Source organism: Liolophura sinensis, chromosome 1 (assembly GCF_032854445.1).
Source record: "Liolophura sinensis isolate JHLJ2023 chromosome 1, CUHK_Ljap_v2, whole genome shotgun sequence".
Taxonomy (NCBI): domain Eukaryota; kingdom Metazoa; phylum Mollusca; class Polyplacophora; order Chitonida; family Chitonidae; genus Liolophura; species Liolophura sinensis.
Window position 1 is genome coordinate 34829058 of NC_088295.1, and position 24549 is coordinate 34853606.

Genomic DNA, 24549 nt, shown 5'->3' on the forward strand with positions numbered 1-24549 from the left:
TGCTTTGTAAATCACCTATGAAGAGACCTCGACAGTGCCTCCACAGTGGGGGGTATGGAAATGGGTTTGAAAGTAGCAATTGTTGAAACCTTCACTGTTTGAATGTATGAATGCTGGTGTATTTCCTGCGCTGTGAGAAGTGCGTCTGAAATTTGCAATTATTGATAAAGAGTCACTACAACATAACAAAAACTGTCTGCAATAATTTCATATGGAGACTTCTCATTTTATGGTTGATTAGGCAAACACTTGATGATGTAGTTTTTATGGTGAATATTGCTGACTATCTGTTGTGTTTGTGTTGCAGCCTGCTGTGAGTCCTACTCAGGGTCAATCTGAGGAGGTCACACTTAAGATGGTGCTAATCCTAGTGGCCGTCCTACTCTCCATGCTTGTCATCGTCTTAGGGCTCAGTTTCTTCTTCTGTCGCAAAAAGTAAGTCTACTACCCTTAAAGGAACTCATGCAAATTAAGCCTGGCTAAATGTAGACAAGTGCCTTATTTGTTCTAAGAACCTCTGTGGCCGAGTTTGTTAGCACACCAGCATGGCGCAATGACCTAGGAGCCTCCCAGCAATGCGGTCACTGTGAGTTCAAGTCAAGCTGATACTGGCTTCCTCACCGTCCGAACTTGAGGTCTGCAGCAACCTGCAGATGGTCATGGGTTTTCACCTGGGCTCTTCCTGTTTTCCTCCCACTGCAATGCTGGCCACCGTCATATAAATGAAATATTCTTCACTCCACCAATCAAATAAATAAATAAATCAATATTTGTTCTGTTATGGACTTGAAAAATGGTGCATATTATTTTTTCTTAAAGTCTGAAAATTGTGTTTGAAAGAATGTTTTGGTAAAGATGAGAACCTTACTCTGTAAAATGCAAAAAATATAAAAGTATTAAAGGAACCGCACGTTGAAGTCACCATATCAAGGAGCCAAATGATGGCACAAATTATTGAATCAGCGTCACTTTTAACTGTAATGAAAACCAAAAGATTTTTATATGCCAGTTGTAAGATTGACTTTTTATTTTGTAGCAATGAAGATTATATATTTCAAATAGGGAAGCTGTTGATCTTGTCCATATATACCAATAGTTTTGAGATTCATTTTTTTTATTGTTTGTTTCAGGTATAAGAGGAAACTTAGAGCTGCCACAGCTATGGCATTTGGTAAGAACAGTCACTTCATCATGGACATTTATTAATTTATTGGGGCAAAGTTGAGAATAAAAAATCTTAAGGATATTGTAGCAGTTTACATAACTAACTCATGGAAATTATCAGACTGAAATTTAAACACTGCAGCAATTCATTGACCTATTAAAGACGAAATTTTTTAAGACACTGCACGTATATTAATTTCAACATACAGTGTTACCACAATAGATTGACATCATTCTGACACCACTGTAAGGTGGGAATGTCATTTTTGCACTGGGATGTCATTCTTTTGGTGGAAAAAGAAAACTGCTTATTTTTATTCTATGCACATCTGTGCTAATTGTAAATGTACCCAGTTGGATCAGTGTTATCTTCAGGCCCAGGTTATTAGGTCAGTGAATAAAATGTAGGTACAGGGTAATGTTGGGGTCTCTAACCTGTCTGGTTTACATGGTAGTTAACACAGGGGTAGATTAGATGGGCAGCTGGGTGTTTGGAATGCATGGAAAAATAAAAATGGAATACTAATAGGGGATCTAGAAACACCACTCTTGAAAAAATAATGAAATAATATTTTGGCACAAAATGGTTGCCTTTGTTCTTACTTTGTGTCTTCAACCTTGTTCATGTATGTACAATGGAACTGGTTGAAAGGCATATTATATTGATCCATAGCTTACAACGAAAGTGAGCAAAGTTGTAATCTGGGTGCTCCACTCAAAAAGGTCAAACTTTATCAGAAATTTTGTTTGTCTATAGGTTTCTCAGATACTGTTAAAAGCAGGAAAACTTGTATGGTAGGCTTTATGGGTTAAGAGGTGATGGTTGATGCGTGTTCTGTATTGTGTGTTTGGTATGGGTTGGTTAACCAACAGGGTAATCACCATCCAGTTTTATGAATTAACTGAATTTGACATTGGGATATATATATATATATAATTTGTATAAAAATAAACTATAAAGACTTGCTTTTCTGTGAATTCCCGCAATGGCTTTTTGGCCTTTCTGTGCATTTTTTAAAGATATCATTCTACAGTACCTAACAACAAACATTAAATCACCTATCTAAGAATCAGGCAAAATGAGTAATTTAATCACGGCTAAAATTCTAGGCCCAGTACAGTAATTTATAAAACAGACCCTTTAGATAATGCAACTTTGTTTCTTGTTGGAATGGAAATTTGGCCCAAGGATTAACAAGTACATGATCTGTGAACAGTTCTCATTTGTGTGTCGTGTTTGATGGCTGAAACACTTAAGATGAAATGCTCAGGTAAAGATCACTGCATCAGGAATGCATATAGACAAATAAACAACTTTATGTTATGGATAATAAAAATATGTGCGCACCAAGCTGTAAGAATGTGCATATATTTTCTGCAGTAAAGATTACATAGGGCTATGCAAAAGGAATGTTTGAATGTTGTTCCTGATTGTGAGGAGTGATTGGAAATGACGGGTGAGATGGTTATAGCATATGGGACTGAGATTCTGGTGTGTTTCAAACTGTATATTGGGGAATAAGGAACATCCTAAAAAACTTTTTTACGTATTATTAACATGTAAAATAAGCATTCTGTGAGGGCATAATTCAGGGAGCAGTAGTAAAATCTCCAATGAAGAACATGACCGTGCCATTACTTCGTTTGTGAAGTAGAATTGCTTGAAAAGAATATCATCCTGCCAATACTTGAATTTTCCATTAAGGAGAATGGTATAAAAATCAAAATGCAAATTCTGTGTTAGTGTGACTTTGTTTGAAGGTTTTATTACTGCTTATGGAGCACCCAGTAAGATAATTGTGTGTGTGGACTAACTCTGGTTGTGTATGTGGGACATAGTTGCTACTTTGACTTGGTTATCCTTAACTGATAGTAGATTTATTACTGGGGCATTTTAAGCATTTTCATGTTTGTTGTGCCTCAAGTAATTTTAACCGCAGATAGCAACTTCTTGCATGATCACACTTGTTTGTTTTGGGTTTATATAAATGTTCTTTCTTTGCCTTTTACTTTTGAACAGTAAATACTGGAATAGGTAAAACACACTGATTGATTTCTTTCTATAGTTTATGCATGTGCATGTTTTCTGTCTTTTGGCTGTTTCAACAAATCTGCTTGTTCTTCATTTGTAATCTGTCTATTGTGTTCCTGTTGATTTTGTATGCTTTTTTGCACAGTTATATTTGTATTGATATTATTGATATTAGCTGCAGGTTAATTAATAGCTGAACATCCTGGGTCCACTTGTACAAGACTTACTTCAGGTTACAAGCTTTGCTGGTTGTCATCATAGTTATGTGCTTGTTACGTCAAGCGGCTTCGTACAAGTGGGCCCAGGGCTTCGGGTGACTCTTTTGTAGTGACAAAAGCTTGGTACATTCACATTTTGGACAGAGTTGGCAGATTTCTTACCAAGGTTATCAGCTTATTCCTATAATCAACATTATGCCACATTAACTTGTCATACAAGTTAGATGGCTTGTAACATTCAGTATGGGTCATGTTAAAAGCATGCACAAGAATTAATCTCTAAACTCATGGATGATCAAATTCTCTCCACATACATTTTGATGATTTTCACTATTTTTACAACTTTGTCATCCACGGCATTGCATGAGATCAGCTTATTCGAAGTCCACATGTTTTGTCTTGAAGCATGCTTGTGTTATTACCTAGAATGGACATGAAAGGAAAGGTCAGTTTGCATGAAGGCTGTAGTGTTTCCAGTCATGCATATATGAATTTGTGTATTCTCTGTTTACCTGTTAAATTGAAGACCAGTTTTGCATGAAGACCGTTATTAAGCACATATTCATCAATATATGTACACAGTGAAACTTGAGAAAACCAGACTTTTGATATGGAAGAATCCTGTCAACATTGGCTGGTTGATGTGCTCCACTTTTTCATTGATTTAATATACATAAAATCCAGTTGATATACTGGAACCTGTTAACCATTTATTTGTCCTGAACACTGCATGGTGTGTTGTCTGTGCATCTACACAGCACGTATCCAGTTAGGCCTCTCCTGCTGTTATTAATCCAGACAGCAAAGTGAAACACAAATCCCACAAGCAATGGTTTAAAACTGAGAAACCCATAGTACTTCTGCTGATGAGGATTTGTTCACTATATCATGTATTTGACTACATGTATAATTAGGTTTAATCAAACATTTTCTGGGGCAAGAGCACTGTTTCCTGTAACCTAGCCATCCCCCCCTCCCCGCCCCGCTTGACACTTATGGAAGAAATGATTGTCAACGATAGCCTGTTGCCCAGCACTCTATACTTGGTCTATTTTTGGGATAAATCTAGTGGATATTCTATCAATACTTGCAAACAAAAACAAACAAAAAAAAAAACATTTTTGAAATGTCATGGTTGGTTTTCACAGCTTTTGCTGTTCATGTAGGTGTATATATAGATATGTGTTCCTGCATTTAAGAATGCTCTGTGATGAACAGAATGGTCATATTGAATGTCAGTCTTTCTGTGACATTTGTAGTGTTGTTTGTGGTATCTAACCTTACTATGCACCATGTACAAAGTGCAAAGACCTTGAAGACAAACACCTTCGGGTGAAGAATAACTGCGATACAGAGAAACTCTTCTGGACTAAAGTGAGAAGAGCTCTTGGTGTGTACATTTCAGGCATTATGGCATAAAAATAAAGGGAAACAAAGATCAAAGTGAACACCATGGACAGTATTATATTGATGTGGGAACAACCTTATCCATAATTAGAAATTCATTTGTTTTTGTTTTTTTGTTTTTTTTTTTTAGTCAACTTTTCATAGCTTTTCCTCTGCAGCACTGTTTTACTTTCTGCAGCTAGTGTGATTTGTATTCATTTTGTTAATCAGATATTTAATCTTCATTATTTCTTTTCCATACTTCTTCACTTAACATCACTGAGATTTTATACTCTGGTTTCCAGGCCATATATGGTTCCAAGTAGCTTGTTTTATACACTTCTGACCCTCTAGACTTCAGTCATCTGTTCAGGGGAGAATACTGTGTTAAGTTATGTGTGCACAACGTGATCATATGTATGGGATATGTCATATAGGCTATGACCTACTTTAGCACACATTACTTAACATAGTATTCTCCCCTGAATACATGTGTATAACCCCTCTCAATTCTATGTCTTCTTTTGCTCTTAAAGGGTTTTGCTCCCACTTCTCAGAAACTTGGTTAATGCATGACAGCTAGTGCTGTGAGAATGTTTTGTCAACTTATTTCCACTTTTTATGCCGTCATTTCTTGAAAGAGAACTCAAAAGGCCAAGTGTTCAAAAGGGTAATAAAGACATATACTAGCCTGCTATAAGTTATGTCTAAAACTAAGAGCTATTTGATATGTACGTGTATTTGGATGAAGCTGATGTCAAAGGTGTAATCTGGATTGGGTTTTTATACACTTTTGGACAACTGGCCCTATAGTGTCAGTTATGGATATGAAATATTGAAGTTCCTCTGCCCGGTTTCCTCCCATCATAATGCTGACTGCCCGGTTTCCTCCCATCATAATGCTGACTGCAGTAAGTGAAATATTCTTGAGCACAGCATAAAACACTAATCAAATAAATAATGGACTTAAACTCCAGATACTTCAGCTGTAAAGCTCCGGCAATTTTAGTCCGAATTGCACTGCCACATGACAACCAAATTACAGGGTGTTTTCAGTGTCTCTTATGCAAGTTTTGAAAAATAGTGCAAAAACAATTTTTTTTCTGTCATTCCAGCAAAAATTCTTGCTGCTGACAATTTTGTCTCTTAGAACCCTTGAAAAAAGGTCTTACTTTATAAATCTTTGAACTGTTACATCAATTCTGGTGTGTAATTTAAAAATTTAGTTTTTAGAAGACATCATGATGATAGCTCATATTCCAGATTTGGTACATAGGAGCGCTGTGATGATAATATTTCCTGGTGCAGATACCAGATTTATTGGGGCATTTACAAATATATAAGTTTGTTGGTCAAACTGACTTTTTGGCCTTACCTACAGGAAATAAATCTGATGCAGACAACTTCATCTCTCCATTCTGCTGAAATATTTTGCCCCAGGTTGTGTAAAGCAAGAACATGTCTTTTTAAGAGAGAATTCATATGTTATGCATTGTCTAGATATTTTGAATGTCACATATACAATCAGCATGAGTGTAATGCAGTTTTTAGCTGACCAGTTGCATCGTTGTGTTTTCTTTATTGTGGAAGAATTGCTCATTTGTACATTTAGCTTCAGTAGAACGGAATTGGGGCACATTACCAGTATATAAAATCTTCACTCTAGAAGTTGCAATAAGCAGCATGGAGCAGTTGGCTACATGATTGCTGACTTTTTTTGTGTGCAGATTGTTACATTGTCATACATATTTTTTTTTTAGGTGCAAAAGAACCAGAAATGAACAAGATGGATATGCCAGGAACTAATCTCCATGCATTTGAAGGGTAAGTGAAGATAGCAGATTACCATATCTCACTGTATACATTGACTCTAGACAGTATGATTTGCAAACATGGTTATTATCGCAAACAAAGGAACAAAGTTTATTGCAAATTTGGAATGATGAACAGTTATGCATATAATTATGGAAGGATGACACCTAGATTGAAAAGTTAATATATACTTTATAGGTTCATTGAGTCTTTGGAAATAAAGTTAGGTGTGTTGATACCTGTGTTAGATGCATTCATAAAGCTGACTGCGGTCACATAAGTTGGAAATTCCGGAGTATGGCATTAAACACAGACCAGATATACAAGTAAACTTGCTAGCTTGCCATAGGTATCATGAACTTTACATGACCACACATATGCTCGTCTGTATGTGTTTTGATGTTCTTGTCACACTGAGGCTTTAGTTTTGGCATATGTGGGCTGGCATGTGTATGTAGTGTGCATATTTCAATCTTTTTCATCAATAACTATCTGGTTACTACAGGTGTATTCCCTGCTTGCATGAGCATAGATGGACATGTTTGCAAGATGTTGATTCAAGCAAGTTCTGAAGGGCAATATTTAGTGATAATGTAGTTTTGCCTCCAAAATCATATTAAAAATGTGCATAAATTGCATTGATAGTTGGTCTTTTATGTGCGAAAGGTTGAAGAATTAGGGTAGTACAATTTTTCAGTCATTCGAAGGTGTGACATATAATAAAGACGATAATTTTCTTGGAACTAAATTGTTGTAGCAGACATGTCTATACAGATACAGATATAAGTTTATTGGTTGATTTGTAATTTAATAAGGTACCATTCTTAATTAGATGTATTTCGTTTCTTTGTTAGACCTAGTTCTTTGAGCAATTTATTAGGAGACCTTGATTGCATAGCTTGTTGGTTCTGTTGCTGTACGTGTGCGGCGAATACATCGTATAGTTTTTGCTGGTACATTGACATTCAACAGGCATTCATATTTATGTACCTGTTACATTATACAGGTATATTTCACCTGAATTTCCCTCTCCTTATCAGTTGTTAATATTCACACCCAGTTTTTTCCTATACTAATTCAACAGAGTAGTCATGGGCCAGACAAGATTTTAGGGTAATGACTTTCTTAGCACTACTTTTTGTTGTTATTTTACCTTTTTATTTGGTATCGTTTGTACAGTGTTATAAAGTGGTCAGTCATGTGGTTTCTGATAGGCTGGAGAGGTTCAAGCACCTATAAAAACTGACAACAGGTTGCATTTTCATCACTTGCTGACATTGTTGAAAGCATTCATGTGATCACGCATATATGAACAGTCAACCTTATTAAGTTTGCCTTTGCACTTCAAATAATATTATAAATGGAAGACTTATAAACATGAACTCATATGATTTGAGTTTTTGTAATTGAATAGGTACAAGGATTAAAGATATTTAATTCCTATAGTTATCAATGATATAATGATTGGAATTGTAAGGCTGCTTTCCTCAATGTAAATAGAGGAGTTCATGCCTGAATGGCATTTTGTGCTGTTGAGCTCAGATGATTATCACCCAGATGTGAATATTGAAAGAAGTCATCATGAATTTCGGATCACCTGAATAACTGTTTAAATGCAGATGCCTATATTTATTAAACACCTAGCTGGCAATAAAATCTGTGGTGAGAACCTCTCCCAGTCTCCTGCATGCTACATGTACATGGCCAATTCAATCTTGTCACCCTGTGCCCTCATCTTTAAGAGACCCATCTGTTCTAATATCTTATAAAACAGACCATCTACGATAGCTCAGTTGGTAAAGCATTCGCTTTGGGGCAGTAGATCCAGGATGAAACCTAGGTGTGACCCAATCTTAGGTCGAGTTACACCTAAGACTTTAAAAGAGGAAGTTGTTACTTTCTCGCTTGGCATTCCGCATTAAGGGGATAATGCAACGACTGGTTGACCCGTATCAGTATAATGGCTCGGGCGGGGCAGCTTACTTGCCTTCGGTAAGTAATTCTCAGTCAAGCAGTACTAGATAAAAGAGGGATGGAAATTTGTCCTGCGAAAAAGGAGGCACATAAAATGCCCTCTAAGGACCCCTCCGTCATCATATGACTGAAAAATTGTTAAGAACGACGTTTGTGAAGTACGACGTTAAACCACAAGCGCTCCTTCACTCACTCGTATAAAACACAGAAAGAAAGACCATTTTCCTAAATTCTAAAGTCATGTCTACCAACACGCATCTTTTTACAGTTACCTCTCATTTGAGACATCCATTTTCCTCTGTTGATGTATTCTTTCATTGAAATATTTGTTTAGCTTTTTCATTGTGCCATTATGTCTTTGTTATGTATAAAATATGTTATAAATATATACATATCTTTGTAGGTGTTCATGTTTGCTGATATGAATTTCTGTTGTGTCATCATTGTCTGAGGATAGATATGTTTTGCATAAATTAAAATAAAATTAAATTATAAGTGTTAGTATTGACAATAATAAAGAGATAAATCTAATAGCATGAAATCCATCTCTCTTAGTATATTATCTGTAGTTAAAAATAAGTATTTTACGCTTCTGTTATGGAGCCTATTATGGTATGGCATTGTCCGTCAGTCCATAAACCTTTCCACATTATCATTATATCTACAGAACCACTTCACATAGTGATAAAAAAATTTTCACATTTTGTCTCTACCACCATTGCAAAAGACTGCTGAAAAGAGTCACAAGACTTATGGGCCTTTTTGTGATAAGTTGCTTTTTGATGTCAGCAATATAGTTCAAGAACTGCATCACTTAACTTCCAAAACTGTTGTTTTATTAATTGTAATGTTTGTAATATTCCAATACATAGGAGCATGTAAATGTTTGTCTGATATCAGTTCCCCTTGCATATTAAGACAGTGCCCTGTTCAAGGAAGATGGTGTACATGTTTGGTGGCTGCTGATGTTAACACTGGAGATCCTGTATAACTCTGGTCAGCACAGCGCCCATCCTCTCCTTGAGAGTAATACTACCTGTATCTGCTACCCCTAACATCTCACACTTGTTCAGTGTGCGAAAGTGTGTGTGTGTGTGTGTGTGATCATTAGTAGTAAGATGACAAGACGTATTACGTGTTCTGGATCTGTTTCCACTGCATGTCAACAGTTGTTCAGTGTTAATGTACCTGTGGTTTTGTTAGGTACATGAATGTTGTAGTATGAAGTTGGTGAAGCAAAGGTTACCATAGGTGTACATGTGTGTGGTAAAGTTGTGTATGAAATATGTTCTGACATATGCGGTATTAAAAACAGAAAATGGTTAGTGACATTTATACGATTAGCATTAGGTTTTTCTCAGCTAACGTAAGTTTGATATCCTTTTAATCATAGTTTTTTTTTTACCTAATTTCAACCTGATACCCAAAATATATGTAGTATTCAATTATCATTTGAGTTATTATGTCCATTGATTTATTTACTAGCATTTTGTAACCTTTTGTAATAGGGTTTCATTGAATTTCTTCTATTCATAGTTATTTGAGTTTATCTCAGTTTCTGTGATAATAGGCCTGTTAGCATGGTAGAGGATGATTACTGGAGAAGCACCTGGTGTACTAACCTCTGTGTGTATTCCTCTGCAGATCAAATCCAATCTGGATGGAGAAGTATGACAATTTAGGCCTGGATGACAACAACAGGTAAGTAGAGTTTTTCTGCCTTTCTGAAACCTTTCATTTTTAGGCTTTTTAGATGTAGAAAGACTATTGCAAAAAGCACTGTAAGCAAATTACGGTGGCAGGGATTCACAAGGGTTGATTTTCAACCAAAATAACAGATTTGTAGTTTAACCATGCTGTATCAAATACTGTTGCTATCATTCCAAGAGTGAAAAGTGAATTTTCTGGTAATGGAAGACAACTGAAAAAAGCTGGTTGTGGCAGGGTTAACAATTGAAGGTATGTTTGTCACATAAAGTCCGGTCATCAATACAACTTCTATTGTAGCTACATGTAGTATTATAATGTGCAATATGAAATCACCATACCTTTGAGGTGGTATGACTGTTAATGAGTTTTTATTTTGATTCCAGCCAAAACTCGCTTGATGCCAATGAGATAGAAGCCTCCTCTCAGAACCAGTTTGATGAGCAGGAGGTGTCACTGGACCTATATAACGATGACTACGAAAACTTCGCTGCCATCAAGGAGCACGAAGCCTCCAAAAACAACAGAAACAAAGACATTGTCAACAACAACGCGGACAAATACGCTGTGAATGGGTCTGTGAAGTATACCAATGGTTCGGTGGACAGCTTGTCGTCGTTCAACACCAAAAATGTTAACGGTCTTCAGACAACAGAAATATAATTACAAACTGAGCAAGTCTTGTGATTCTTACCCAACTTTGTGATTCACTTTAGAGGCTTGGCCACCACCAGAGGCCATGCTGCCTTTGAATGAACACAGTGGGGTGTAAATGTGTACAGTAACATGTATTTTCTACAAAAAACGGTTGTGATATCATTTCTAGATAACACTTGCAGCTGAATCGTATGCTTATCACTTAGGTGTTGCTTTTCAGCATTGAACTAGTCCAAGGCAATGCAAATGTAAGCTGTTTGTGGCATTGCTTTCTGTTTTCCGCATTTTTGTCAATTCTGGTATTATTGTTTTCCTTACCTAAAGTTTTCTACATCGCTTATCCCTGTGTAACAGTGGCATTTGCTGTATTAACATCAGGAAGTTAAGTGAATCAATTATAGTTATTGTATATTTAGGCGTATCTTTTGCAACTGCTGGAAGTGGTCCAAGAACTTTGGCTGAGGATTGTTCATTATTACAGACAAGTCATTGGAATTACATTTGATATACTTGATGACTACAGTTAACAGTGAGAACTGGTCCACCTATTGCTATCAGACTGCAGTTTTATCCAGTTGACCTTGAAAGCGTCTAAGTTTTTTTAAATGTCAGTGCCACGTTATGATCTCTTTGAGAAACAACCTTCTAAAGAAAAGTGAAGATGGGTTCTGTGTTATGCTTTAAGGTCATCATGTCAGAGCAATCACCATTTTCCCAAGACAGCACACGGTTAATGGGAATTTTTCGATGTAAAGTTTATCATGAAGGTTAAAAAGATGGAATTTTGTGGTGCTTTTCTATCCTCTTTCCCTCTTTGCTATGAAGTTAGCTGACGGTATTGTGTTGAAGTGTATAACAGGTTACATATGTTGCAAAATTATTGTTGTTTTTCAGTAATCAGAGTGAACTGTCTTGGAATAAACAATGTATAGACATTAACAAATTCCAAAAAACAATGTCTGCTGTGGGTAACCTGGCATTAACATCTGTCTCAATGCTTATATTTGTTAATGTTTGCTGCTGTTTTAGGAATTGTGTTTATTTGTGTTTTTTTTGTTTTTCTTTTTCACTGCTTTGTGCCTAGATGTGTACAACATGAATGCAGTACATTAACACTGATCCAATCAGCAAGCATTTAAGGTTCTTGTGACCAAATTAGCTTGAAGCTCTGTTTTTCAGAAAATGGTGTGTTTCAGTCATTGCACAACATGAAAAGCTTAGAGATTTCTTGCTGACAGCTGGATCTGTCAGAACATTCCAAAGAGTAGAAGTAATGACAATTGGGTGCTTGTTTAAGGTTATTCATGTCTCCTGTCTTGTTTGGTATGCCTGGAGAGTCTTTAATTATGTATAGTGTCTGCTGGTGATTATCACTGTTAGGCTGGTTTGTACATGTAAAGGATAGAGCATACAAAACATAAGACATGATTGTGGAAATGCCACTGGAGTCATTACTGCGGAAGTACATGTATGCAGTGTGAGTTGAGTTGGGAAACCCCCTTATTCACAAGTACAGACATCGACAACAATGTTTCAGTAAAAACCTTGGACACTGGAATCAACAATTTATGCATGTCAAAGTAGGTTTTTGTATGTGTTCTTGTTTTTTGGATTTTAGATAATTTATGATAATTTTAAATATGTTTTCATAAGTATTTATCTAGTGCTTCGATGTCTATGTTTTAGTTGCTGCTTTCTGTGTGGCTACAAGGAAGTTATATGTTTTGTGTACGGACTAGTGGTTCTTTTTCTTTTTTATACTGTTTTTTTTTTTATTTTTTCTTCGGTTAATGACGTGTTAGTGTGTGCATGAACAGTATTGCATGTCTATACAGTCAAGTGATCCTAAGTGTTTTACAGACCAATTCTCCCAACAAATTTGAAACACAGTGCTAAATATGTCACCTCTTGAGAAGAAAAGAGAGGTGAAAAGCAGTGGTAGGATTGGTAAACTGTAATGAGAATTTTGAAAGGTTAAATGAAGTTAATTTAGAGTTTTAGTTGAAGCTAAATTAAATCTTGATGACCTCGCTGCGTTTTTTAAAAAATAATAATGAACCTTTGCTGTTTTACTGTTTAAAGTTAAATGTGTTGGAGATCGTTTGGATACCAGTAAATGAATAAGTTTGATAACGTGGGCATGGATAAGTGCCTGAAATTTTTGTAAGTGTCCAGTACTGTGCACACCATATTAGAGTTAATATCCGTGGCAATCCTGTGGCCTTCTTATCTATCAGACATCTTTTTCAGGGAACATGCTTTATGTCAACCTAACAAGATAAATGTTTAAGTTGCTTTGCTTCTTGTGTCAGCACGTGAGATAGATTGAAGCGCTGGCATGTTCTGCATGCCCCCTTGCTCGGCCGTCCGCAAAGACATGTTTTCGCCTGTTGCATGCACAACAGTTGCTTGTCATTGTTTTTTCCCAGAGATCCATAGGCCCATTTCAAATTGCTGTAATGGTCTTGGGTCTTTCATTCATTTGTCTCGCCGCAAACCTGGCGAGCTCTTGATTCATAGTTCCCCCAATGTTACCCCCATTCTCTTTCGAGTCTTGAAGACTCTCCCATCATGACTATTTGATTCCCGCAATAACGAAGCATATCATAATTATTGAATTGTACAGACCTCTTTTTATACTATGGTTAATACGTGTGTATTGTATTCGATATGTATATTATATATCTGTTGACAGAGACTATTTGAAGATTGTGTAACGGATGTCTTGTATGTATGTACACCTGATAAATTGTGGCCTGGTGCTATAGCCTATGCCACGCTATGATTACATTGTTATTATGTGATACATCGACGGTTGTTCTATGCATAGAAAATCTGATATGGAAGTAAATATATTTATACTGAAAAAATGTAACTCTTTTCTTTTTTTTACGTAATTCAGCTTCGGTCTCACCCCACCCCACCCCACCCCATAAGCCATATAACCGCCGTCATATAAGTAAAACAGTCTTAAGTATGGCGTTGGTTTATCGTTTGGGGCCGAGGTGGTTAGCACGCTAGCGCGGTGCAATAACCCAAAGAGTCTCTAACCAATGCGGTCGGTTTGAGTTCAAGTCCAGCTCATGCTGGCTTCCTCTCCGGTCGTACATGGGAAGGTCTTCCAGCAGCCTGCGGATGGTCGTGGGTTTCCCGGGGCTTTGTCCATTTTCCTCACACCATAATGCTGATCGCCGTCGTATAAGTGAAATATTCTTGAGTACGGCGTAAAACACCAATCAAACATTATTATTTATCATTTACTATATTAAGACTGGAGTTTATTTAGTCTGTATGAAACCGGACAAAGGTCACTGCACATGCATTTTGTCTCCCACTCAAGGACACATTCACGTGTAACTTGTATTTGTAAAATAATGATTTTTAATAGTATACGGGGAACATAACTTGCCTTTTTTTCCTGGCCGCAAAGTCCTATGTCTTGCGCGCAGAGATACCCTGTTGTCTATTGGGACCACCGTAGATCTAAGATCTGTTCCATTTTCCCAGCCTAGCTTTCAAAGCGGTTAAGGTAGAGGATAAGTTGGGATACTAGGACTCAATATTCCACTGTTTTTCACAATTTTGGTATATTTAAGTATATAATGAGATCTATTTGGGGTGCACTAGATCTTTTGAGGAGTTTCGTTTGACCGCTCTCACAAAACTTTCATCGCTGGAATTGACGTGGAATAGGATAATACTCTAAGGGGCGAAATGATTTCTGAGGAGAAAGTAGAATGAAATAGGTGTTAGGCAAGTTTTGTGAAAGTGGTCCTGGTTTGTCGTAGCCATTATGGGATATAAACTCGATTTGGATTTTTAAAATACATTGTTCCCCTGTAGAGTGCAAAATGCCAACCAATTTGGACACACCATATATTCTAGTGTGTAGAGAGTTATATGGAATATTACGGCGATTTGGTGATCTGGATTTACGCCAAGCACACAGCCGGACTAATCTGCCAAGGGTGTGTGTTCTGGGTATAGCTACTGCACTACAGGTGTAATGAATAATACATGTAGACGGGGACCTAATTCAGCTAGGGTATTATACCCATGTCTTTCAGCCTATACTGAGCATGAAAGTGATGAAACCTGAATAAACATCATACTTGTTAGTAACTAATATGAATCATAATTACGGTCGCCACAGAATGGCTGATATACTTCCACTGTGGCCTTAAGTTTATTCATTCATTCGTTCGTTCATAATTACAGCTCCCACCATAAATGCTGGCCGACGTCGCATGGAATATTTTTAAGTATGGCGCTAAACACCAATCAAATAATGATTACTGCAACTTCAGGGCCACGCGTTTTCACATTTACAGGCAAACGCAAGTTGATAGTCAACAAAAAATGCTCCAAGATGTTGCCAAAATCGTGTTTTTTTCTTGCCCCAGGATCCAGGTATATCCTCCAAAGTATGCTGTTGTCGGTATAATGTGACTGGGTGGGTGTCATGTCCGGCGTCGTCGACATGATACTTCTGAGGCGGAAGCGCTTGATTACTGCTAATGACTCCTCTTCGTGATATGTCTGAAACGTAAAAACCCAAGCATGCATACGTACATTCCTAGGTGTACTACTGACTTATCCATCGTCTCAGAGATGTGGTCATCAATTTGAACGCCAGCATATCCCTCTATAAACATATTCCTCTATAGGGTTTTAACCATAACTTAGCATGTTCTGGGGTTCTCTTTCGACAATGAGTACGCACCCAATGCTACTTGAATTTGATAGTAAGTTTATTGTCAGAATGTAGATTCTTCTCCAAAATACCAAACATTTATGATTGACAGAGGCATTACTTATGGAAACATTTATGATATTAGTGTATTATCTGAGCGGGTCATACAAACATCTAGAGACAGATGTTACAGTGGACGCCTTTCCCATGATGACATCAGCGACAATATGTTCACAGGGCATCATTTCATACCTCTGTCTGATTTCGTGTCCATTTTATGTACTGACTTAAAATCTGTTTAACTGTATGGTAGATGTTCTTTTGATTTACAGATTCAATAAGTTGGGTTTTTTTTTCTGTATAAACATGTCTTTGTTCAGCTAATAATGTAAGTTTTTAGAAGAGAATTTCATTATTGGTGGATCCAATGTGACGTTTTACTTTTCAGAGTTAGAACTCGGTATCAGTCTCCATAGGTTCCCGGCAAGTTCGTTTAGGTCACTCGATGGTTTATAATGTTAAACTGGGTTCCAAAAAACAGTTACCAGGATACACCTTGCCTTGTGCAGTCGCGCAAAAATCAACTCAGCAATGGGGGTCCAAAATGGGGCCCTGTTGCTGGTGGGGTTACTTGGGGTCGTCAGTGGGGTCCAGGTTCGCTGTGGGAAGCCGACAGACCCCTCCGCGAACATCTATCAATTCAGCTTGCATGATGTCCACAAAAACCAAAGTATATCGCTTAATCAGTACCGAGGTGATGTAGCCTTGATCGTCAACGTAGCGTCTTTCTGAGGCCTAACCCCTCACTATTACGGTTTGAATGCACTTCAACAGGAGTTCGGATCCCGTGGCTTTCATGTGCTCGGCTTTCCATGTAACCAGTTTGGTAAGGTAAGAATACAAAAGGCCTCAACCCGGTCAGTTCCCTCACTTCAGTCACACCATTCTATTTTCCACAGTTTTACCTGTATTGCCTTAGTTGCTGTGCTTGTACCTGCGCTTATAAGTCTTTGTAGACCCACGTCGAAGCCCGTTTTCTGTCTTTCTATTGCCCATGACATACACCTTTTTATTTATATATGTGACAAACTCTCAAAAACTGGATGAAAGATCTTTATCTAGACCAAACCTGCCGAAGGGTGGCGGTTTACGCCAGGCATCCCGGTTGTCACCACACATAAACCTGGTCGCCATTATATGAAACAAAAATTGTTGAGCACGGCGTACACAACAATATAACAAACAATTACACGTACGTTTTTAAGCTATTATTAATTACAAATATCAGATGTACAAATATCACTTCGTCATGTTTGCACATCATATCTCTGACATCAGAATGATGAACCGATTTTTTTTTAAAACGCTGAAGCAGTTTTTGTGCCCGGTAAATGCGTCAGTAATCTGTCCCCTATTTCAGCAAGAGCCGGGAGCTAACGGGACTGAAATTCTCCACTGTCTAAAACATGTGAGGCCAGGAGGAGGGTTTGAACCCAACTTCCAGCTCTTTGAGAAGATAGATGTGAACGGGGCCAACGCCCACCCACTGTATGTCTATCTGAAGGTGGGTTTAAATAATGTGATGAAAGACCAACCACTCTTCGGAGTTATCTGGAGGTGGGTATGAATAATGTGGAGGAAACTCAACTGCTGTATATAGCTGACTGAGGGTGAGCATAATGTGACGAAAGACCAACCATTGTATAGAGCTATCTGAAGGTGGGTGTAAACAATGGATGAAGATCAACCACAGTATAAAGATATCTGAAGATGCCCATGAATAATTCAGTCATGGGGAAAATTCAATCGCTGAATGGAGCTAGTGGAAGGTGGTTATAAATAATGTGATCAAAGCTAAACCACTACAGAGTTATCTCAGGGTGGGAGTAAAATGTGCGATGAAAGCTCAGCCGCTGTGTAAAGATATCTGAAGCTGGATATAAATAATGGGATAAAAGCTCAGTCGCCTTATAGATATCTGCAGGTGGATGTATAGAATGAAAACTTAACCACTGTATACAGTTTTGTGAATGTGGTTATAATATGATGAAAAGCTCGACTGCTGTATAGACCTATGTGAAGGTGGCTATAATATGATGAAAAGCTCAACTGCTGTATAGACCTATGTGAAGGTGGCTATAATATGATGAAAAGCTCAACTGCTGTAGAGACCTATGTGAAGGTGGCTATAATATGATGAAAAGCTCAACTGCTGTAGAGACCTATGTGAAGGTGGATATAATATGATGAAAAGCTCAGCTGTTGTGTAGAAGGTGAAATGTGATGAAAGCCCAACCGCTGTACTGTGCCAGATGTATCTGAAGGTGCAAGGGTATGAAAAGGGGGAAGGAGCCTCATCCGTTTTATGCCTCTCTGAAGATGGGTGTAGATATTGTTAAGCAAGTATACCGTTATAGAGGTAACATACCTTACGTCTTCCCACTGACGAAAACAGAGCGCCGGAGAGCCTGCACATGAAGATTACATACTACACGAATAATTTAAGAAATTTACAGTCAACTGCTACCAGAAATCAATTGATATTGGCTGACATATGATTACAGTTAAATTTTAGAAACGTAAATTGCTGTGAGCTCAAGTCCAGCTCATGCTGGCTTCCTCTCCGGCCATACGTAGGAAAGTCTGGCAGCAACCTGCGGATGGTCGTGGGTTTTACCCGGGCTCCGCCCGGTTTCCTCCCACCATAATGCTGGCCGCCGTCGTATAAAGTGAAATATTCATGAGTACGGCGTCAAACTCCAATCAAATAAATAAATAAATAGAAACGTAAAGTTAAAGTTATTGTTCGGAAACAAATCGGCCTATAATATTGATTTCCATCCAAGTAAAAGTACGGGTTTTCAAACCATCGCATCATACATGTGGATGCAATGATGAGCTACCAGGTTGTTCGAGATCAGTTAAAGACATTTACCAGGTTGTGAGGCATGCGAAAAAGACAGCAGTCCGGCAGTGTGGCATCAGTTAAATATTATGAATGATGTACAGCATAGAGAGTAAATCCAGAGCAGAGACGAGTGTGATAGTGGTCGCAAATGGACGCACGTAACCGGTGAAATACGGTGTCTTTCGCAGACTTTACCTCAAGAAAATAGTTTCGATTTTGACATTGTAAATTATCCTTACTTGGGCAGTAGTATACCGAAGGTGCATATGGCGTGTACATTTCTTCGTCCTGTAGCATTTGTTAGATCCTGGGTGTTGTGTGATGATTTCAATCAACGTCACAAGTTATTACTGCAAAAACTAATTTGTCAAGGCTATTCCATCAAACGCCTTCACTCCAAGTTTCGTAAGTTTTACAATGAGTAAATATGGAAAGACCGTCCAGGATCTCTGGCGCTCTCAATCATGGTTATGTCGAATTCCACTTAACCCGAGGCACATCTTGCGTCTTTCGTACGTCATTGGAAACTGTTGGCTGCTTCTCTTTGTATGATTCCGTCTTAATTTCGTACTTTGTACACTTTCTTAGCTCTTTGGTAGTTTGTGCTAAACGCCATTTTGGGAACTTGCTTTGCGATTATTGACGCGGAACGTCCTTATTAGCTGACGACTGGTATACGAATGTTTGTTTCGACGTATAGATTCTTGTCAATTTACCATGTTACAATACATCCAAGAAGACAGCAAAAAACGGATATCACATCAATTAAAGGTAGTTGTCAGGTTACAGGGCATCAAACAAAGACATCAGCAATCTGGCTACATTACATCAAAAAGGTTATAATGTTGTAAGACATCCAAAACATACTGCAGCAACAGGGTTGTCTGGCATCAATAAAGCAGTTACCCGGTTGTATGGTGACTGTAGGAAAAGTGGACAAGTTGTATGGCATCAATGAAAACAGCAACTTGGTTGTATGACACCAATAATCTTTGTATACCGATTGTATGCTATTGGTGCACATTAGAATCGTGACCATGTTGTATGGCAGGAGTAAAAACATTAAGCTGTTTGTGTAACATCAGTGAAAACAGTAGCCCTGTTGTATGGCATCAGTATAGAGAACCACCGCGCTGTACGACATTTATAAATGTTCTGCCTAATCTATTCATATTCCTTATTATATTTGGATAGGTCTACTATCCCTAAGTACTAGAATTCCGCTTAAAAATTGGACGTTTAAGAAAGTAACTTTTTGTTATTTTTTCTTCTTTTCAGTCACTGTGTAATCAAACGCACACAGTCTTTAAATCCGACAACATCTTCTACCAGCCAATCGCAGTGACCGACATATACTGGAACTTCGAGACCTTCCTGATTGACCATACAGGAGTGCCGGTATATCGGACTAATCCCTACACCGACGTGGCGTCTTTACGTCCCCAGATCCAGGAGTTACTGGTGAAGAGAGCTGTTGTTCAGCCAGTCGGATAATAAATATGCCAGATTGTTTGAAATGAAGTCTCATAATATGTAATTGATTAAAATGCCAATTTTAAGAGTTGCTTAATGTTGCTTGCGAAGTTTGGTCGATTTCTCTGTTCAATGTCTTCGGATAACGCAGCGTTAATGACAGTTTACTAAGAAACAGTCTTGACTGACAGGTGAACTCGATGGGCGTGGTTTTGTTCACAGGGCTTTGTGCATTCAGCTCAGAACAGAACCAACGCAAGATGCCTTTTCCAAGACATGAGAGCGAAATTGTTCAAACTTTTGTTAAACGATATTTTGTCAAACAACTCTCGTAGATACATTAAAATTTTACTTGCCATTGTCTTCAATTTGGATCTTGTTTGTGTTTATTATTTTTGTTTATTTGGTTTAGTGAATAAAAATACAAGAAAAAGCAAACATACACCGGAGAGCATAGACCAGGATAAGCTACTGTTGCTTGAAGCAATACATCCCTGCTTATAGTGCACTATAACTTATAAAAATGTATAAGTCATTTGGGATATACGTGTAGTTTAAAAGTTGTATCAACTGGATGGGATTTTCATTGTAAATGAAAAATGACAGCACTCTCGGTTAAACATGTCAAGGCTGTAGAGGGTCACTTTGCACAGATGACACCGGGCACGTATGGGAAACAACACGGTAACTTAGTGTTTAAGCTCTACAAAGAAAAAAAACTGCTGTATTTTTCGTTTCTTCATAACAGAAATCTCCAACAGACGTTATTTCTTAATATGTCGCTGTTTTGACGGTTGCGGTTCATTGTGGCAGGGCTTTCGAAACGTCCTAGAACAAAGAAATGGCTTGTTGTCTACGTCTTCCACAAATGAATGTGCAATTTAAACAGAACATTTCTGTGTTTCAAAATGATAATACGATAAGATAGGAGCGATTGAACAATGTTCATATATTGCTTAATTCTGGAATAAATCTTTTGAATTGAAAGCAAAAAGACACTCTCAGTAGTTTTGCTATTTCTCTATGAAAACGTGGGGAATACGTTGCATTGCAAACCAATATTTTTTTTTTGATAATTTTTAGATTTTGTGTTGATAATGTTTGTGCTCAAATTGATCATATTCCCCTTAACTTCATACTGATATTTCCGGAGATCTCGTTTTTCCACATTTCAGGATCTTCCAGACAGATGTTATTCTATACACTACGTTTTTGTTACATATATACTCCACAGCTGACTTTCTCTGACCTCACGTGATACAGGAATGGCCTTGTGATTAAACTTACTCTACATTGTCATTGGGTGATTTCCATTATGTAGTACACACACTTTTCATACCTATGATGACGCCTTAAGCAAAGTGATTAATCAGCCCATTCAATTAGACATGTAACATAACGCAGGTAACAGTGAAAATACAGCGTTTAAACCCGCAGGTGCATTCAGTCATTAATTTTATTACCATTTCAGCTGCAGCGTGCGCTTTTAACCCCATTGGTGTCGTCAAAGAATTCCATTTTCAACCGTAATCTGGATTTCCTAAAGCACCCGCTTCTAAACAGCATTCAATACAAATCCGAAACATTCCCGAGAAACCAAATTAATTTAGAGTGTCCTTAATGTTGTTGAAAGTCCGATGTCCTTGACTTGATAATCAACCAGATAACATCAACGACGTAATTGGAATAGTGCATGACATAAATGAGCCGCCTGGGAGCATGGCAGATGGTGACGACCAGATAAGACCAGAGTCTATATAACCCCGTACCCTGGTGACATAAAGACGCACCCAGTCAGGAAGATGAGGAGCCAAGGCGGTTCTCTGGTCCTGCTAGCCCTCTGGGGGACCCTGGGTCTGACCATCGGTCAGCGGGTCCAGTGTGAGAAAGCCACCGACGACATCTACCAGTTTAGCTTAAGAGACGTCCACAAGGAGAGGCTGATCTCCTTGCAAAAATATCGAGGCGATGTCGTATTAGTGGTCAACGTGGCGACCTTCTGAGGTTTGACCCACCACTATTACGGCTTGAATGCACTACAAGACGAATTCCGTTACGACGGGTTCCACATCCTGGGTATACCTTGTAATCAGTTTGGTAAGGTAAGTCACCCTCATAATTCTCACCGGCCTCAATATAACTCTTTTCGTAGTGTCGTAAACTTCATGATTGTATGCGTAATTTTCTTCACAAGTCTGCTGTTTTATGTCTGGTTCTTATGGGAAGTGTCATGGGAATGTACGTGTATTTCGTCGTCATGCCTCCTCACGTGAGGCTTGGATTGAAGTAATATCTTGTGTATATTAGCCAATCTTCTTACCCAGTCTACTACGACCCACACCTTGAAATCGTTTCAATAACCGATTTCGGGCTTTAGCCCAAAATTGTGATCCAAATTAAAATCTTAATATATGCATCGTGAACAATTTCAATCAAGTCGGAACATCAAGTTTCATATATTTTGTTTGATTCAGAAGGTTAAAGTTTCTTGAACTTCAGTCCAAAATGATTTTGTGAAACAAGCCCTGCTTGCTTGTATATAACGCCGCGTAGGAATGTGAAACATGACCCAGAACAGTGTATTCAGATATTTCATCCTTGTGGAGAAGCACATACATAATCACCTTTGTTTGATGTCCAAGCATGATCTCCAAGTTTGGATAACTATTTCTTGTTTCAGCAAGAGCCCGGGGCCAATGGGACAGAGATCCTGAACGGGATAAAGTACGTAAGACCTGGTGGAGGGTTCGAACCCAACTTCCAGCTTTTTGAAAAGATCGACGTCAACGGTGAACACGAACATCCACTCTACACCTACCTCAAGGTAAGACACAATCATGGGTCAAACCATCGGGTATTAATAAACCAATCAGAGAAAGACACTTCTGGTTTTGTAAACATCAAAAGTCCTCTTAATGCCGTCCTTTGTGGCTTCATGGTAATCCATCTCTGTTTTAAATTAAATAAATATTAGACCTATATGAACTAGCTAATAAATAAAGGAAAGGCGCAATAAGTGAATGAGAACGCAAACCTGCGCCAGAGCTAAGTGTGGAAATCCACCCAATGGCGAGGAATCGTTCAAACAACATTTGCATCCGGATCTCGATTTGAATCACAGTCAAAAGTTAATGGATTGATTCTTATTTCCGATGCCTTCCTGTGCATCCAAATCCCTTCCGTGAAGTTACTGATAGACATAGAGACAGACAGAGAGACAAATCAACGCCAGTAAAACAAAGCTCCCTTGGCGAAAATAACGAAGAAGAACAATGACTCGACTGGAGTTTGTTATTTGCTTTCTTCTGTTCCAGGATCACTGTGGACCAACTCACAAGAAGTTCAATTCAGACAGGATTTGGTACTACCCAATCGGTGTCAGTGATGTTTGGTGGAATTTTGAGACCTTCCTCATCAACCATGAAGGAATTCCCATCCATCGGTTTAACCCGGTCACTGACCCACGTGACCTCAGAAGCTTTATCATAGATCTTCTCATCCACAAACAAGCTTCCAAACCTGTTGGGAAGTAAACATCGCTTCATCTTAGAATATGCATTACGACTGAAACTGACATTGTTTTCCGAGAATTTGCATGTGGCATTGCGTCCGTCTTGCTAAGGCAGTGCTCTTGACGGTAACTCCCTGACCAGCCATCGAGCTGTGGGCGTGACCTGATTCATGGGAAGGGCGGCGCTAGGGTTAAAGTGCATTCGCCCTAAATCTGTCCTGACCAACCCACTGACTATACTAACGGAGACAATTGCCGGCAAACTCTAGTGAAATGATGTCAGTGTCAACTGTTAGAATAAAAAGTATGTATTAAAATCAAGCAGCGTTTGAATATTTGTCCACTGAAGCTAAGATCGAATGGCCCAGCACTGCGATGAGCGTTGAGAACAAATACCTATCACAGACAGACATGACATATAACCGTATAAAAATAACAATGGGCATGACACAGATTTAGTTTGAAGTGAGAGATGTTATCAATTGCACTCCAGAAGAAGACTTTTTGTTTTAATATCACCAATACGAAATGCCAACAAACAGCATATTCTATAGTGGGCCCCTGACCTTGGGGACACTCCGAGTCACAGTTCTAGATGCACGGGGTATCAATCTGATCGTTATTCAATCTTGCATGACGATTTTTTTACAAAATTTTGTAAAATTTTAAAAACTTTGAAATAAACTTTGCTTACAATCTGTCATAAATTAAAGAATCCAGCAAATCCTTAGAATATTTGAGGATAGAGGTATACATGTGTACACATGTACGCCATAGAAACGATTCATGTCATTCGATCTAAAGATCAAGCAAGATGGAACCAAGGCTATTGTGGTATACACTGAAACCCGCATTGTTGTGCTACATGCACGTAACTCCGTGACAGTCAATGTAGGTGGTACTGCATCGTGATGATAGTTGCGTAACGTTATCATCACTGTGTGCAACTGTTGCGTTCTAGGTGGTGTTATGTTACACTATATAGACCAAGGTGATCTAGGAAATGTTATCAGT

General features: G+C 38.2%; 2 protein-coding genes and 1 pseudogene across 2 annotated transcripts in view; all 3 read left to right on the forward strand.

The window, feature by feature from the left end:
* Positions 1-10956, forward strand: part of LOC135481670 (cadherin-23-like) — a 54636-nt gene extending 43680 nt beyond the window's left edge. Inside the window, exons 33-38 of the mRNA XM_064761378.1 lie at positions 308-435; positions 1131-1171; positions 3185-3199; positions 6561-6624; positions 10231-10287; positions 10680-10956. Coding sequence (XP_064617448.1) covers positions 308-435; positions 1131-1171; positions 3185-3199; positions 6561-6624; positions 10231-10287; positions 10680-10956 — 582 coding nt within the window. The remainder of the gene's footprint in view (positions 1-307; positions 436-1130; positions 1172-3184; positions 3200-6560; positions 6625-10230; positions 10288-10679) is intronic.
* Positions 10957-16200: 5244 nt separating this feature from the next.
* Positions 16201-20386, forward strand: LOC135482106 (glutathione peroxidase-like; annotated as a pseudogene).
* A 1437-nt stretch (positions 20387-21823) lies between these two features.
* On the forward strand, positions 21824-23777 carry LOC135479815 (glutathione peroxidase-like). The gene is made up of 3 exons (XM_064759723.1): positions 21824-22126; positions 22705-22848; positions 23339-23777. The coding sequence occupies exons 1-3, from the start codon at positions 21827-21829 to the stop codon at positions 23555-23557; spliced, it is 663 nt and encodes a 220-aa protein (XP_064615793.1). The 5' UTR covers positions 21824-21826; the 3' UTR covers positions 23558-23777.
* The last annotated feature ends 772 nt before the right edge of the window (positions 23778-24549 follow it).